The 16,468-nt window shown below is 38.2% G+C and overlaps 1 protein-coding gene across 5 annotated transcripts in view; it reads right to left on the bottom strand.

Annotated features, from left to right (window-relative positions):
• Window positions 1–16,468, bottom strand: part of OPA1 (OPA1 mitochondrial dynamin like GTPase) — an 85,142-nt gene that overhangs the window by 44,524 nt on the left and 24,150 nt on the right. For all 5 annotated transcript variants that reach the window (XM_047874322.1, XM_047874323.1, XM_047874324.1 and 2 more), the window contains 12 exons: window positions 13,965–14,069; window positions 12,194–12,280; window positions 10,558–10,671; window positions 6,606–6,686; window positions 6,405–6,479; window positions 6,016–6,087; window positions 5,833–5,932; window positions 5,384–5,514; window positions 2,764–2,836; window positions 2,597–2,669; window positions 1,163–1,278; window positions 228–292 (listed from right to left, as the gene is read on the bottom strand). In XM_047874322.1, the coding sequence (XP_047730278.1) occupies window positions 228–292; window positions 1,163–1,278; window positions 2,597–2,669; window positions 2,764–2,836; window positions 5,384–5,514; window positions 5,833–5,932; window positions 6,016–6,087; window positions 6,405–6,479; window positions 6,606–6,686; window positions 10,558–10,671; window positions 12,194–12,280; window positions 13,965–14,069 (1,092 nt within the window). The remainder of the gene's footprint in view (window positions 1–227; window positions 293–1,162; window positions 1,279–2,596; window positions 2,670–2,763; window positions 2,837–5,383; window positions 5,515–5,832; window positions 5,933–6,015; window positions 6,088–6,404; window positions 6,480–6,605; window positions 6,687–10,557; window positions 10,672–12,193; window positions 12,281–13,964; window positions 14,070–16,468) is intronic.

Genomic DNA, 16,468 nt, shown 5'->3' with positions numbered 1-16,468 from the left:
TATCTTATGATCTGTAATTATTTTTTAATATTATGTAATAAATAATTTAAATTATCATAGAAGAGATAACTGCTCCGGGAATGTATTCTTGCAGCTCTACATTAGTAATCTTATGGTCAAAACCGAAGCAGGTTGGCTTACCAGAGTTTGCTCATCAACATAAATTTTTGTTAGAGCACAGTATCAAATAAGACATATACAAAATACATGAGGTACACAAACGTTACCCGGTCAAGTTCTCGTAGGCGAGGATAGTTATTCTTCCACTCAGTTTCAAGGTTAAAACGTGTTGCTAAGGAAGAAGAAAAGTTGTTCCAGTTTAAGGATTCTCTTTCTTCCCAGCTGCAGTGGTTAAAGGTGATCTCACACATCTCTGTACTAACGGAATTGCTGAGTGCACACCTATGGCTCCTGAGTGCCGTGGGCTCTCAACATGTCAGAATCTCACCTCTGCAAGTTTTCCAAACTAATCTCCTTAACTTTAGTTTCTCCATTTTCAATCCACAACACACACAAGGGAACAGCTTAGTACAGCTGCTAAAGGCATGGATTCTGGAATCACACCACCAAGATTCAAATCCTGGGTCTATTCTCGACCGTGTATGAGCTGGGTGCACCACTTAGGTAAGTTACTCTGTGCCCCAGTTTATTCTTCTGTAAAATGAGAGTAACAACAATACTCTTAAGGTTGCTGAGGGACTCAGCAGGTGGACTTTCTACATGGGAAAAGGGAAGGTAAGTATACTCTCATCAAATGAAACTATGGAAGCAAAGCCAAGGAGCAAGAAAGCGTGGCATTCAGGAACTGGTACAAAGTAGCTGAAGCACAGGCTGCTCTGCCCCCCAACACCAGTCCCCTCTTCCCTCTAGAAGGGGGAATCTGAGTCCCTATGGTTTACTAAGCTCTTGCTCTCAAACACTACTGCAAACTTTCTACTGTGTTGAAAATCTGCAAAGTCCTCCTTGGGATGTTTCCTCTGAAGGAGAAAGTGTTCTCGTACAACAACTCAAGATTTATATTTTTTCCATTTTCCACATATTATCTAACAGGAAATGGAAGTAAAAAGCCACTGTTAAAGGAATAAAAAATCTGACGGATACCTAACCTTGCCAACTAATAAAATGTCTAAAGTTGTCAGCTTATTTTAAACAGCCAACTTACCTTTGAAACTATCAGCCTGTTGCTCAACGGACTCTCGTACCATTTTCCAAAAGCAGTCTGATACAGCGAGGCTTAAATTTCTTGTAGTCACTTGGTGTGCCTTTAGCATGCTTGTCCTATTAAAAAATAATAAAAGCTAAAGTACATAAAAATGGCAAGAAGGACGATAACTATCACCAAATTTGGAAACGTGCTCGTTATGATAATATAATGAGAATACCACGCTCACATTTTATACTAGCACTATCCAATAAAACATTCTGTGATACAGACAATGTCCTGTATCTGAGCTATCCAACATGGCAGCTACCAGCCACATGGGGCTATTGAGCCCTTGGAGTGTATGGCTAGTGTGCTGAGGAACTGGAGTTTTAATTTCTTTAAAGTTAACTAATTCACACTTAAATAATCACCCGAGGCCAGTGCCTGCCATGCTGGACACCTCAGTTCTCTACACCTGTCAGTTCCCGTCCCCACAGATAAGACTCAAGACTATGTTTGCAAGAACTATCTTGATTTACTGTACTAATGCAGAGGCAAACATACCTTGCCATTTTAAGAGACTCTCTACATACAAGGTAATTCAGTTGTCATTTAACTCCTTTTTACTTTTTTTCAGGATCTTATTTTCTGTCAATATCTTTTCAAAGATACCCCTTTGACATCCCCAACCCCCACTCTCACTTTCCCCAATACTGAAAGAGAAACGAGTACATGTATTTAAAAATCTAAATTTTGAATTGTTGGGGGTGTCTGGCTGGCTCAGTCAGTACAGCATGCAACTCTTCATCTTTCATCTTGGGGTTTTGAGTCTAAGCCCCATGTTGGGGGCAGAGTCTACTTAAAAAATAAGTAAACATAAATACTAGAAGGATGGATTTCTTCAAAAAAATAAATAAATAAAAATGTAAGTGTTGATCTTAAAAAAGTCACTTCATAAGTAAAACAACTAAAGATGTGTCCGTGTTGTCCTTCAGTGCTCATATCCCCAGGGGCAGGTTTTCATGCGAGCATGTATTGTACCATGTGATAAGCTGCTCCTAATTCTTTTTTTTTTTTTTAATTTTTTTTAATGTTTATTCACTTTTAGGAGACAGAGAGTGACAAAGCATGAGCAGGGGAGGGGCAGACAGAGAGACACAGAATCCAAAGCAGGCTCCAGGCTCTGAGCTGTCAGCACAGAGCCTGACGCGGGGCCTGAACCCATGAACCACAAGCCCACGACTTGAGCCGAAGTTGGACGCTTAACTGACTGAGCCACGCAGGCGCCCCAAGCTGCTCCTAATTCTTAGTAGCCTGCAGGCCTGTTTATTACATCCAGATCACTATTTCAGAAAAATTCTGGAAATTCAATGACAAACTAATGCTATAAAGCAAACTTTAAGTGAGAACAGCTTAAGTTACTCCCTCCAAGTATTTAAAACATATACCTACTTTAGGAGTTTTGAATTCTGAAAAAATTCTTCTTCATATTCTCTTATAGCTTCAATGCTTTCAGAGCTGTTCCCTAGGGAAAGACAATGAAATTCTCACTAAGAAAATTAATCTTTATTATTTGAAAACAACAAAAACTGAAATTGTAAGAATCCATCTTTGCATACCTTTTCCTGTTACAACAGCAAAATAACCTAGAGCTTTCATTGGGAAGAGTTTTCCTTCAATTATCTGCTGAATCTATTTTTAAAAGTGGGAAATAAATGTGAGATGCAGGTTTATATAATTTTTTGAAGCATAATATACTATTCAGAAAGCAAACTTAATAATGCTGTATATACACCCTCAAATATATAAATCTATACAAAAGTATTAAAATGCTTTTCGATTGCTACTTGAGGGGAAAAAGCACATTTAATTTCACTACACTACAAGATGCATTATGAAAACTGGGAATGCTGTACAGTGCTTTGGGGTCAGGCCTTAGTTTAATTTCAGCTCCTCCACTCCTTAGCTATGCAGCTTTAAGTAAACTGCTGAACTTTTTCAAAATGATGGCTGAAAACATGATATGAGGCAATATGGTAGGTACATTACCACAGTGCCAGGCACACAGAGTTGCTCAATAAATAGTAGCTGCTGTTTTTATTTTCCCATACTTTTCTTCAAGTATATAAATCCTAACCAAGTTGGACTTTTTTTTCTCTTTTTTTACAAATATTGGGATCCACTGGCTCTTTTAGGGTCAAAACCCTTTTCTAAACGTAATAAAAGCTAGAGACCCTGTCCCCAGGAAAATGCACATTTCCACAGAGATCAATCCCTCATACAATGTAAGAGTTCCTGCTCCCTATGCCTATTCAAATTAATACTGCAGGTAAGAATCCATCCTCTAAGACAAGTCACAGCCCTAAGCCAATGCTGAAGCTTTGGTATAAAAAAGGACTGATATAAATTTCAGTTGCATTTCAAAATAAATATAAACTATCCTAGAGAAGAGGGGAAAGACATGAAAGAAATAAAGGGAGCTGGGAAAGAGGCACAGAATTTGCTTCTACCTCGCTTCTCCCCTCCTCCAACCAGGACCAAAACCACCACAGCAGGCCTCCCCCTCAAAATAAGGCAAAGCAAAGGTCATGGAGGTTGTGCACAGAAGAGTTAACACAGCAGGCCTGAGATTGCCGTCCTTAGAAAGGTCTGCTCGTCCTTGGCTGGCATTTGAGGACCTCACTGGTAAACAATTCCCACATTGACATAAAACTTTCTCCACATAACAGTGACGCATTGTGCAAGCAGTGTGGTGTCGGCTGAACACTTGGCTTTCCTTTGGGCGTCTGGAATTTTGGTACTTGAGGGTGCCTACATGACCAGCCCCCAGTAAGAACCTCAGGTGCCGAGTCTCATGAGAAACTTGTTGCTGGAGGGATTGAGCATTTCCCACATGACTCTACTAGGAAAGGGCTCTTGGAAACCTGAGCCGGGTTTCCTCCAGACACCAGGCTCTTGCATGTTAGCCTTTTGTGATTTTGCTTTGCATCCAATACTGTTAATAGATCTTAGGCATAAGGACGACTATGTGCCGAGTTCCGTGAGTTCTTCTACAGAATCAGTGAACCTAGGGGTGGTCTGTCCTGGGAATCCAGCACAAGAGGCACAGTCCCAGATGTTTCAGGTGGGAAGGAGAGAAACTCTATGCAGTAGTACAAGGGAAGAGTAGTTCTAATGGCAGATGTTCTATGGGGGACAGAGATATAACAATAATAACAGATGACAGCCACCATGTATATAAGACTTTGCAATGTTAGAGCACTATTTCAACCACTTTACAACAAATATTTAACTCATTAAACCTTCACAGCCTATGAGATAGTACCATTAATATCTTCATTTCCAACAGATGAGGAAGCCTAAAGCACTGAAAAAGTTTAAAAATGTACCCAACATGACACAGCTAGCAAAGGGTAGAGCCAGCTTTTGAAACCAAGCAATCTGGCTACAAAATCTATACTTGCAACCACTACCTTCTGCCTTTACCTTTGGTAAAGAACATGCCCTACGTCAAGACTGGCACCCTAGTAAGACAACGTTACCTTGAAATAAAATTCTTTTGTTGTTACAGAAGGACAGGAGGGACACTGAACCCCATGAATAGAAGTTGCAGAATTTCAGAAATGAAAATGACCCTAAGAGACCAACTAGATTGATAGCATGGATTAGGCACTAACTCGATGCAGAGAAGTAACAAGATTTGTCCAAGGACACACGGCCGGTTGGTGGCCAGATAAGAATGCTGAGGCCTAACACCAATCCAGTGCCTTCTCTATTATAAAAATCTGCTTCACAGTCTTTGAGCAGTTGGGAAATATAATATTAGCAAAAAAAAAAAGTATACACAATGTCCAGAAGTCTTACACTAATTTATGAAAATCAACTAAAAACAAATTTAGAAAAGAAACACCACAATCATTATTTTGTGGTTAATTAAGAAGTAGTTAATGACCGCACATCAGCACGTAAGATTATATTAGAGTAAGCAACATTAGTAATTTAAGAATTTCTGAAGCAAACTAACTGAAATTATGGAATTTTATTTAAACTTCAAAATTACACTTAAGTAATTTACTGTAACTTTCTAATACTTTGTTTTTAATGAGGAGAAAAATCCCACCAAAGTATTCCACAAGGACTTTTTGATTGCTTGTTTCTTTTGTTTTTATAGCCAGTTCCTGCTACAGCTGACGCTTATACAAAGAATCTGTTCTCTCATAATAAAGAGCTTGTCCTCACCCTGCTCGGGCTAGCCACGTTTTTTTCTGCCAGGTCTACTTTGGTCAAAACAAATATCGTCCTCCTTCCATGAGGATCCATTTGACTGACCAAATCTGTAACAATGCTACGTTCAGCATCCACAGATCCATCTGAAAAAAAAAAAATTGAAAAATGACACTGCAATGATTGCCAAGTAGATTTTGTAACTTTAACCCTTGTATCTACATTATACTAAGAAAATTTTTCTTAATACATTTATCTTAGTTATGAAAAGAAATTCTAGCTAATAAAAATTTCTGTGATATTTTATTAAAATATTCTTAATTTCATTTCTACTTACTAATAAAACGAATGGTTTACAGGAGGGCAAGACATATTTATGTTGTATGTTTATGTAACGTGCAAAGCTTAAGATTGCTAAGGAAAGAAGCGTATTGGTGCAATTAAAACCTTTTGATAAGATTTACCTTGAATACATAGTATGATGGCATTAGGATTCTGCATATAAGCTTTGCTGATACTGAAAATAGTTTCCTTTGTGTCAGGAGCCATGCCTGATGTCACAGTCTTGAAGAAAAAGGTTTTAAATGTCATTATACATGTTTTCCACAATAGGAACAAGATAAAACCTAAGTTTTGTATATACTTACATTAATCACACCTGGTAAGTCAACAAGCACCATCCTTTGCAGTCCGGGGCCTTTTACGTTTAAGGATATGGTCTACTCAGGGAAACAAAACAAAAGGAAACTAATTGTGGGGGGCGGTTTGTTAGGGATTTATTGGTGATACGTGTTCTAAAAATTCTGTATCTCATCCATTCACAAAAAAGTTACCCTTTCTCTGATCCTAAAAGTTAATCACTCTAGAAAATTACTCACAAATGATACATTATTTGCAATATTAAAAAAAAAAAAAATCTGTCTTGAAACAGCTGTATTCTCTAAACATGAATGCCAATATCATGATTTATTTCCAATCATTTGGATTTCCATAAAACACCTTACATAAAACTGTTAAAATGAACTACAACACTTACCTCAGGACTAACAGTACAGCCTTCTTTCACATTTTTCCTCATTCGGAGTTCTATTTCATGTCTTAGTGCTGCAAGCTATTAATGGAAAACAACAAAATCCTGTGATAATCTTCCTTTAACAAATATTCCAGTTAGTTGTCGTTCATAAGCTTATACACATTATCAAGTTACACACATGAACCTCATGTAAATTCTACTTACATCCTCCTCTTTGGTAAGATCGAACTCCCGAGAACTATCTTTAAACAAGGCCACGTGGTGAGGACCTTCACTCAGAGTGACCTGAAATTAACAGAAAATGGACACACAACAGTGCATTTACAATTCACGTTGACTCCCACAGCACTAACACAGCCTAGACAGGACCATTGCACTGCATGCATCAGGTCCCTTCGCAGCACACACCAGGAGCATCCCTGGGGGCTGTCAACATGGCAGCGCAGAGATCACAGAACTATTTATCTGTGTTGTCCATACATCTGTCACAAGTGTCATAATTTCCCAACAAGCCTGAGGCTACTCTTTCATGACTGAAAGTGCTGCTGCCCCTCTCCTTTCCCAGTTAATGGCTACACAGAGTACTCAGCACAAAACCATCAATCTAAAACTTGAAAAACAAAATGAAAATCTTGCATTTAACCTCAAAGGTAAATTTAGGTAAAGGACAATTCATTTATTCAACTTCTATTTATTGAGGGCTAACTGTGCAAGTGTTGCAGGAGGGAAACAAAGAAGGGACCGTCCCTGGCTTAGACCTCACTGCTTCTGGGAGAAGTACACACAGAGCTGACACGACAGTATAGTAAAACCTAGGTGCACACAAAAGACAGTGGTACTGACCACAGAGGAACTAAGGCAGCCTTCGCCCAAGGAGTGAGTGATGTTTGCATAAGGAATTCTCTAACAATGCAAGGCCCTGTGAACAGGGCCTTCCTGAGAACTTCTAACCTTCACATTCTTTTTTCTTTTCTTTTCTTTTCTTTTCTTTTCTTTTCTTTTCTTTTCTTTTCTCTTTCTTTCCTTCCTTCCTTCCTTTTCTTTCTTTCTTTTCTAACTTTTCAAGCTTCTCTGTAATGTTCCAGTTTCATTTTTAAAATACAATTCCTTCTAGTGAGACTACCTAAAGCGGGCTAGATAACCAATAAAATCCAGCTGGTTGAAAGCATCAGAGAGCAACCATGGCAGCCTGAACTCAGTCCAAGACCCCCGAGGATGTTAGGGACACATTCTGATGGCTGTTTTCTCTCAGGGTGCTACCAGATTTGTGGAACATGGTAGCACTGGAGAAAAGGTTACCAGTCTTACTGGATTGAGGAGACAAAATCAGAGATCAGGGTATCAAGCAGCCCTGAATTTAAGGTGCTAAAGCCCCAGAAAAAAATGGACAGCAGAAATGAATCTCCAAAAACCAAGCCCTACTTTTTGTGCACAATTGCCCCCTGAAGGCATTTGCACATGTGGAAACAAAGCAGAAAGAAGCTGCTAAAAAGGCTAAGTCAAGATTTTGGCAACTTGTTTAGGAGAGACAAAAATTGAGTTCCGAGTCCAGCAAGGAGAAGTCTTCTAGCAAATTCTAGAGGAGTAATGGTGAACTGGAAACAAAACAAAACAAAACAAAACAAAACAAAACAAAACAAAAAACCCAGCCTTTTATGTTTCAAGGGAATCTGTCCATGATTTACTCACCTGCCAGAAGAAAATTAACCCCTTCCTAAAATATAACATTGTCCACAGCCGCTATAATTACAGTGCTGCTCACAATGCAGAAGCTAGGTTTACAATGTTTTTAGAGATGATTACAGAGCAAGGCATGAGGTGTAGTCAATTTCCCCCCACAATGGAAGTATTCCAAGTGCCCATCAATAGAAAATGGATCTATAAAGTTGGGTACATTCACACAAAACCATAGAGCAATGAAAAGGAAACTAGTTTTACACAACATAGTTGAGTTCACACCCAGACCCAAAACAGAGCACTCTGTATGGATCACACTAGACCGCTTCATTTCTGGAAGATTCTAGAATCAGCCTCATTGTCTATTCTGGTCTTCATTCTTGATGGTGTCAATTTTCTAATTCTCCAATTACTCTGTACCTGACTACCTGACGTAAAAGAAAACAATATACAACCATACAGCTTCCCCTCAAATTTATATCCACAGATCTTAATGGGGACCTCAGTATGGCTCAGCAACCCGATTATTTCTCAGTTTCTCTTGTCAACTCACTTCTGGCCTAGAAAGTCTTCCTTCTTAGCTCAATCTTTAACACTTTCTCCCTTCTCTTTACTTAACAGCTGATAATACAGCCTCTTAGAGTCACTGAGCAAGGGGAAGTAAGCAGAAGGAAACTTGCACATATTCTACTTCATTGCCTCCACTGGTAAATTCAGCGGTCGATTCTCAGTCTTCACCCTCCTTGATCTGTCAGCAGCTTTCAACCTCGCTGATCACTACCTCCCCCTCGGTATTTTCTTGACCTGACTTCCACTACACTGCACTGTTCTGATACCCTCTAATACACTGGTAGCTCCTTCAGAAGCTCCTCCCTCAACCTGTTAATCTTGGGTATGCCCAGGACACAATCCTTCATCCTGTGTCTTCTCTCTCCTCACTTCCTTGGTGATCTTACCCAGTAAGATCATGGAGTTAAATATCACCTTTAGATATTTGATTACGAGTCCTAAATTTATGTCGCTAGCCCAGGCCTCTCTCCAAATTTGTATCTCCAACTGCCTATTTATTTGTTAACATCCCTTGCAAGTCCCAAACTCCTGATCTTCTTCCCAGAGCTAATTCACTCTACTCCAGACTTCCCCATGTCAATTACATGTGGAAATTTATTCAGGCCCAAAACACTGGAGTTGTCCTGACAACTGATTCTCTCTATCAAGTATCTGAGGAAATCCTATTGATGCTGCTTTCAGAATAGATACATAATCCAACCATCTCTTATCACCTTCACTGCTACTTCCCTGGTGTAAGAATCACCTAGACACTCCAATAGCTTCCCATGTGGTCTCCGTGGTTCTACCCATCTTGCTTATGTCTATTTTCAAAACAGTAGCCAGAGTGAGCCTTTGAAAAAGTAATATTTCTCTATTCAAAACCCTGGACTGCTTATTTTATTCAAAATAAAAACCAAAGTTTGCATGATGACCAACAAGGCCCTACTGATCTGCTTTCCCTTGCCTCCCATTATCCATACTCTGACCTCATCATTTGCTAATCTTAACTGTGCTCTAGCCACACTGGCCTCGAACATGAAAACCACCTAACCACCTCAGGGGCTTTACACTAACTTTTTCTCTGCCTGGAACACTCGTAGACTAGATATCCACACAACTTCTTCCCTCACTTAGTGCAAATCCTGGTTCAAATGTCACCTTCTCAATGCAGTCTACCAACACCCTGGCAGCCTCATTTCCCTTGTCTGGCTCCTTTTTTTTTTTTTTTTTTTTTTTTTTTTTTTTGGCAAAACACCCACCATCTTTTAACATACTACATTATCTGGTCACTTATTCTGTTTACTATTTATTGTCTCCTTCCTCTACTAGAACGTATCCTCCATTATGGCAAAGATCTTTGTTTTGTTTACCAACACACTGCCTCAAACATCGCTGGAATGTATTAAATGAGTCCCAGCCTTGTTTACCTCAAAGGCTTTGCTATTACAATCGTTCCCTCTCTCTTACATCATTTTTACCTCTGAAACTAGATCATTACAATCAGTATATAAAAATCTCTCCCTTTACCCAACATATTTCCACTGTTGCTACCCCATTTCTCTACTCTTCTTACAGTAAAACTAGGAAATTTATATTTACTAACTCCACGGCCAATATTCCCATTCTCTTACTTAGCCTCTCACTAACCTCACATTGAATAAAATCTAGAGTCCTAACAATGAACAGCTCAGTGCAGTCTGACCCCACCATGCCTCTGCCCTCCTCTCCCATCTCTCTCCCCTCACCTGCCCAGCAACTGTCACAATGGCCTCCTGGCTGTGTCTCCACCGATTTCCACAACAGGAGTACTTCCCAGTGCTATGTGTCAGTCTTCTCATTTACAATTCTTCATTTCAACACAATGAACAAACTCGACAGAAGCTGCTACTTTCCTGAGGAGCTTCGCCCGGATGGCCTGCTGTCCTACCTTAACTGGAGAACGTGTCATCATCTCCCCAGATCCTCGAGGGAATATCCGTGCTTGGGCAATCATTTCCAGCACACTAGTTTTTCCAGCACTCTGATCTCCAACCACAACAACCTTATCACAGAACAAATAACATTTATTCACATTTTAAAAAAATGTTTATTTATTTTGAGAGAGAGAGAGAGAGAGAGAGAGCAAGAGAGCGTGCACAAGCGGGAGAGGGGCAGAGAGAGGGAGAGAGAGAATCCCAAGCAGGCTCTGCATTGTCAGCACAGAGCCCAACATGGGGCTCGATCCCATGAACCATGAGATCACGACCTGAGTCAAAATCAAGAGTCAGACACTTAAGTCACCCAGGCGCCCCAGAGTTTTTAATACAAACTTACATTTAAATAGATTTGAAATACTGCTGAGGTTTTTTTAGTCTTTTAAAATAGCTACAGCTAAATGATTTTGAAAACACCATCCAGAAAACAAAGATGGCCAATACACATATGCCTATTGAAAATATAAACAGGAAAATATTAATTGGATCCATTATTTATAACTAAATTTTTATTAAAGATTTGTGCTAAGCAAAATAAGTCAGTCAGATATCATGATTTCACTCATATGTGGAATTTGAGAAACAACAGATGAACATAGGGGAAGGGAAGGAAAAATAAGATGAAAACAGAGGGAGGTAAACCATACAAGACTCTTAAGTACGGAGAACAAACTGAGGGTGCTGGAGGGGAAGGGTGGGGGGGGTGGTGAGTTAAATGGCTGACAGGCATTAAAGAGGGCACTTTACGGCTGAGCACGGGGTGTGATGTGTAAGAGATGAATCACTGGGTTCTACTCCTGAAGCCAAGACTACACTGTATGTTAACTAACTTTGAATAACTAACTTGAATAAAACAAAAACAAAAACAAAAAAACAAACAAAAAAACCCTTATGCTAATTAAACCACTACTTCTAAAACCGTACCATTTCTGTTGTACACATCTTTTCCATAGCTAGTTTACTCTTTACAAAGACATTTTCAATTCTGTGAAATTAAATTTCCCTCACTAATTTAATCCACTATTCTGGTATTTTAGTACCATGGGTATTACAAATATATAATGGCAGATACCTGATAACCTTCCTTCATTACACATAAATTCAACGTGTATATTTATACAATGGGTCAAATGGGCCAGTGAACCAAAACAGCCAAACAACATTCAATGCTTAAGACATCATGTAGAACACATAAATAATATTATATAGGTAAAAGACATATGTCTCTGTTTATGTCTGTGTGTGGTGTGCACATATGTATATGTCTATATTTTGTGTCTGGGTATATATACACAGAACTTTTTTAAAACGTAAAGTGTTCTTGGGGTGCCTGGGTGGCTCAGTCGGTTGAGTGTCCGACTTCGGCTCAGGTCATGATTTCACGGCCCAGGAGTTTGAGCCCTGCGTCGGGCTCTGTGCTGACAGCTCGGAGCCTGGAGCCTACTTTGGATTCTGTGTCTCCTTCTATCTCTGCCCCTAACCCACTAGCATTCTGTCTCTGTCTCTCTCAAAAATAAATAAATATTATAAAAAACGTAAGGTGTTCTTTTGCTAATGAGCAAGTTCACTATGTATTAATTTTTCACTTACCCTTGGCAGATGATCTTGTGTATTGTAACTGGCGTCATAATCAGATAGAACATCAAGAACTTCAGAATACATGTCAATCAAGGATTTCTACAAAATTTTAAAAATTAGTATGAAACAGTGAACACATAAAAAAAAAATCAGATGTGTCAAGAGAAAAAAAGCTGATTAATCCAAAATGTGTTTCCATAATGACTGTATTGTTTTTTTCCAATTATATAAATGCACATTCATAGTAAAACAGTGTGGCATGAAATTCCATTTCCCTCTTATCCATCTTATTTTATTCAGAGATATACTGATTTAATAAAGTACATTAACTGAGGATTTCCTAAGCTTCTAATGAAATGTTAAAAGAGGGACGTTATGGTTTAACATTGAAGAGCTAAAATAAATGCCCAACAAAGGAAGGCCATTAACACCATAAGGCCAAACAAGGAGTCAAGTGACCAACTGCAAGGGAATCATCCTCTATCGTTTGGTATGTGGATCAGAGGGAGACACACAGAGAGGGTGAGAAACAGAGACCGAAGAAAGGATAAAAATAGAGAAAAAAAGTCACCAAGAAGACCGTTAAATCAGTAAGAATGAGTATGTGTACTGTGACAACTGGGCAGATGGAGGAGTGAGAGCATCAGGGACAGACATCCTGCATGGTTTCTCTGTGTAGAACCAGGACAGAACATGGGACCCAGCAAACAATAAGCTTGAAGAAAGTATCTGATGAGTGACTCAACAAATAAGTAAAACAGGTGGGAAAAAAAGGGTTACTGTCAAGCACATAATAATTAAAGACAAGTTTCAATGCAAGGTAGGAACAAAACGAGGGGCCTATGTTTTCTTGCATCTCATAACACCTCAAAGTAATTAAATGGAAAACAACTGCTATGCCCTCCACCCCAAAATAAAAAGTTCTTGAAATTTTCACTACCATTTCATTTTATGAGAGAAAATACTGTTTCTGAGGTGAACTCTATTAACACTTGGACATGACTTCCCTCAACTGCCACATGTGACTTGTGAATAAAGCCATGCTATTTATCTGTTTTATGCAGTCGTGATTTAAAGTCAGAACTACTAAAACATGTTGGTTAAACTAGTACTACTTAGCTTTGGACCTTGGCTTCAGAATACATGTCATGATTTATTGTAGGTTTGCTATACACAAATACTGTTTACTTACATGAGACAGAAGTTAAAAATATTACTTCAATTTTAATTCAGCACATACAGCCTGGTTTAGTGGGCAATAATAAGATTTAACTTACCAATAATGGTAATTACCAGTGTGCTGATGGTCACAATCCCAGTATATACTTTTTTCCAACATTCTCTAAAATACCTAAGAAACCTTCCAGGAAAAAAACGTGAATTCTTATAAAAGTGAGGAAAGTGAACTAATCATTCACTGGAAATACAAGTGTGGCAATGGAGCTAAGCCGTATCTAAATGTCCATCAACTCACAATTCTGATTTTATGCCGTAGAAATTAAATAAGCCTAAAGATAAACTGGCTATTTCAGAAAAATAAATTGATTCACAAGAAATGATTGTTAAAAGTATGAAGATTTTATAGGCCTAGTATGAAACAAATGGCTGGAGACTATAATTTGTGAAATGTCTTAAGATAGGAAAGACTTCCCAATCTCCCAAGGATATCAACTTAGAAAGAAAAGGATAGAACATATTACAGCTTTAAAAACGTACTGACTGAATGCACAGTGTGAAATGGCAAACTTCTGGAACTAACAAAATTCAGATAAACTTAAAATACCTTAAGCTTTCTGTGATGGATGCCTTTGTCATCTTTCTGTAATACTAATTTTCTTAATTCTTTGTTCTCTTTTTCTAATCGTTCCAAGATCCTTTGGTACTTTAACTGCAACAAAATAATACCATAATTACGTAAAAAAAAGATGGGTTAATAACATAATTAAGTCTAAATTAAAATCTTCCAAATTCCTGAAGTCATATCTCCTATTTAAAATGAGTTTGTCATTTATAAAGCCTCTTTGAAAATGTTGGAAACAAAATAAATTATATTATCTCACACAAACAGTGGAATTCATTATAGTTTTCTATTATAATTTGGCATTTTATTTGAAAAATTCTTTGCTATTTACACTGAAGAAATTAAGTTATTTAAAAATACTAAAATGTAAGAATTTAAAGAAGTTCTTAAGTACATTCTATTGAAGTAATATTTCCTATCACATCAAAAATTTAAATTTTCATTATGGGGACATTTGACAAAAATTCAAATTCTTCCCATTCTCCATGTTATTTTACGCTGTAATTAAAATGATACAAAATAGGGGCGCCTGGGTGGCTCAGTCGGTTGAGCGTCCGACTTCGGCTCAGGTCATGATCTCGCGGTCTGTGGGTTCGAGCCCCGCGTCGGGCTCTGTGCTGACAGCTCAGAGCCTGGAGCCTGTTTCAGATTCTGTGTCTCCCTCTTTCTCTGACCCTCCCCGTTCGTGCTCTCTCTCTGTCTCAAAAATAAATAAACATTAAAAAAAATTTTTTTAAATAAATAAATAAATAAAATGATACAAAATAACAATAACTAACAGTACCTGAGCATGTATTATGTGACAGGCCTGATACTGAATGTTTTAACAGCATTAGTGTCCTTAAGTCTTTACAGGAGACAAAAGTTAGGGGCCAGAGGTTAGGGACACTTGGTAGCCTATCCAAGGTCACAGAGTTCTGAATATAGGTCAGAGTCAAGAGCTTAAACTGTCCAAATTTTGGTTACGTTTCCGTGGCTGGAAATTATACACCAATTTTTAAAATACTGATATAAAAGCAGATTTAAAGAAGACTAATACATTGACAAATACATTTGACAAAACAAGACAGACTGTTTTGTCAAAGCAGATGCTTAGCTACACGCTGTTCTTCTCAAATACATGTGATACTTTCCTACTTGGTCACCTCAGTTGGTATAATATTACTTCTTGCCTAAACATTAACAACGTTCAGAAAACTATTAAGAATTACTTCTTTCTCCAACCAGCAGAATGTTTACATCCAACTTATAATATCATGCCTTTTAAAATGGAAAAGAAGGGGCGCCTGGATGGCTCAGTCAGTTAAGTGGCCGACTTTGGCTCAGGTCACGATCTCGCGGTCTGTGGGTTCGAGCCCCACATCAGGCTCTGTGCTGACAGCTCGGAGCTTGGAGTCTGCTTCAGATTCTGTGTCTCTCTCTCTCTCTGACCCTCCCCTGTTCATGCTCTGTCTCTCCCTGTCTCAAAAATAAATAAAACGTTAAAAAAAAATTAAAAAAAAAATAAAATGGAAAAGAATCCTTAGGAAAATTTTTAGATTGGTGTAATCTCCTCAGAATGAAGTAAATAAATGACAGGAAATCAGGGCCCTGTCCTCAGAGAATGTTAAACTTGAGTCAAATTTTAAAAAAGCATATTCTGCAGTAGGACTCTGTACTATGAAACAAGTAGAACTAGAGGCTAGATTCTACTATAAACTTTTTATTTTAAACACACTTATTCATTTATATGTAGTAATAATATATACAACAAAATTATGGCAGAATTAAATCTTTGTTGTCTAATATGTTAGCCACTAGCCACTATAGCTGCTGAGCACTTTGAAATGTGGCTAGTCTGAACTGAGATGTAGCGTTCAGGGTAAAATACACACCAGATTTTTACAATTCAGTATATAAATAAAACACCTCATTAATATTTTTATACTAATTACATGTTTAAAGGATATTAATTTGGGATCTACTGGGTTAAATAAAATACATCATTAAAAATATGTTACCTATTCCTTCTTACCTTTTTGTAACGTAAAAATTTACAACTACACACGCGGCTTGCATTATGTTTCTATTGCATTTCAGTAATACAGATAACCCCATGGCTTATTACATCAGGAATTTTTCATACAGTGTTTTTGTCAATACCCTGTGGCTGACACTACAAATCGCTCAAGTCAAGAGTTGATATCAATGACATACAAGTGTGGTAGGATTTCCACTGGCTCGTTTCTTTATAAATATGGAATTAATTTTGGGGTCTACATTTTCTGGGGATGGAACCATTCTTTGGTACAGGTGCCAATCTATAGCCATCCTGCAGAGACATGCTACTGAGTGGTCTTCCAAAGATCTAGACCAACAGTTCTCAAACTTAAGGATGCATCAGAATCACTTGAGGGCTTCTGAAAAGAAAAATTACTGGGTTCTACTTCTAGAGTGCTGATTCAGGGGGTCTAGGAAGGGGTCAATAATTTGTATTTCTAACAAGT

Source organism: Prionailurus viverrinus, chromosome C2 (genome assembly GCF_022837055.1).
Source record: "Prionailurus viverrinus isolate Anna chromosome C2, UM_Priviv_1.0, whole genome shotgun sequence".
Lineage (NCBI taxonomy): Eukaryota > Metazoa > Chordata > Mammalia > Carnivora > Felidae > Prionailurus > Prionailurus viverrinus.
The sequence above is the reverse complement of the archived record's forward strand: the minus strand, read 5'-3'. Positions and strand labels throughout refer to the sequence as shown.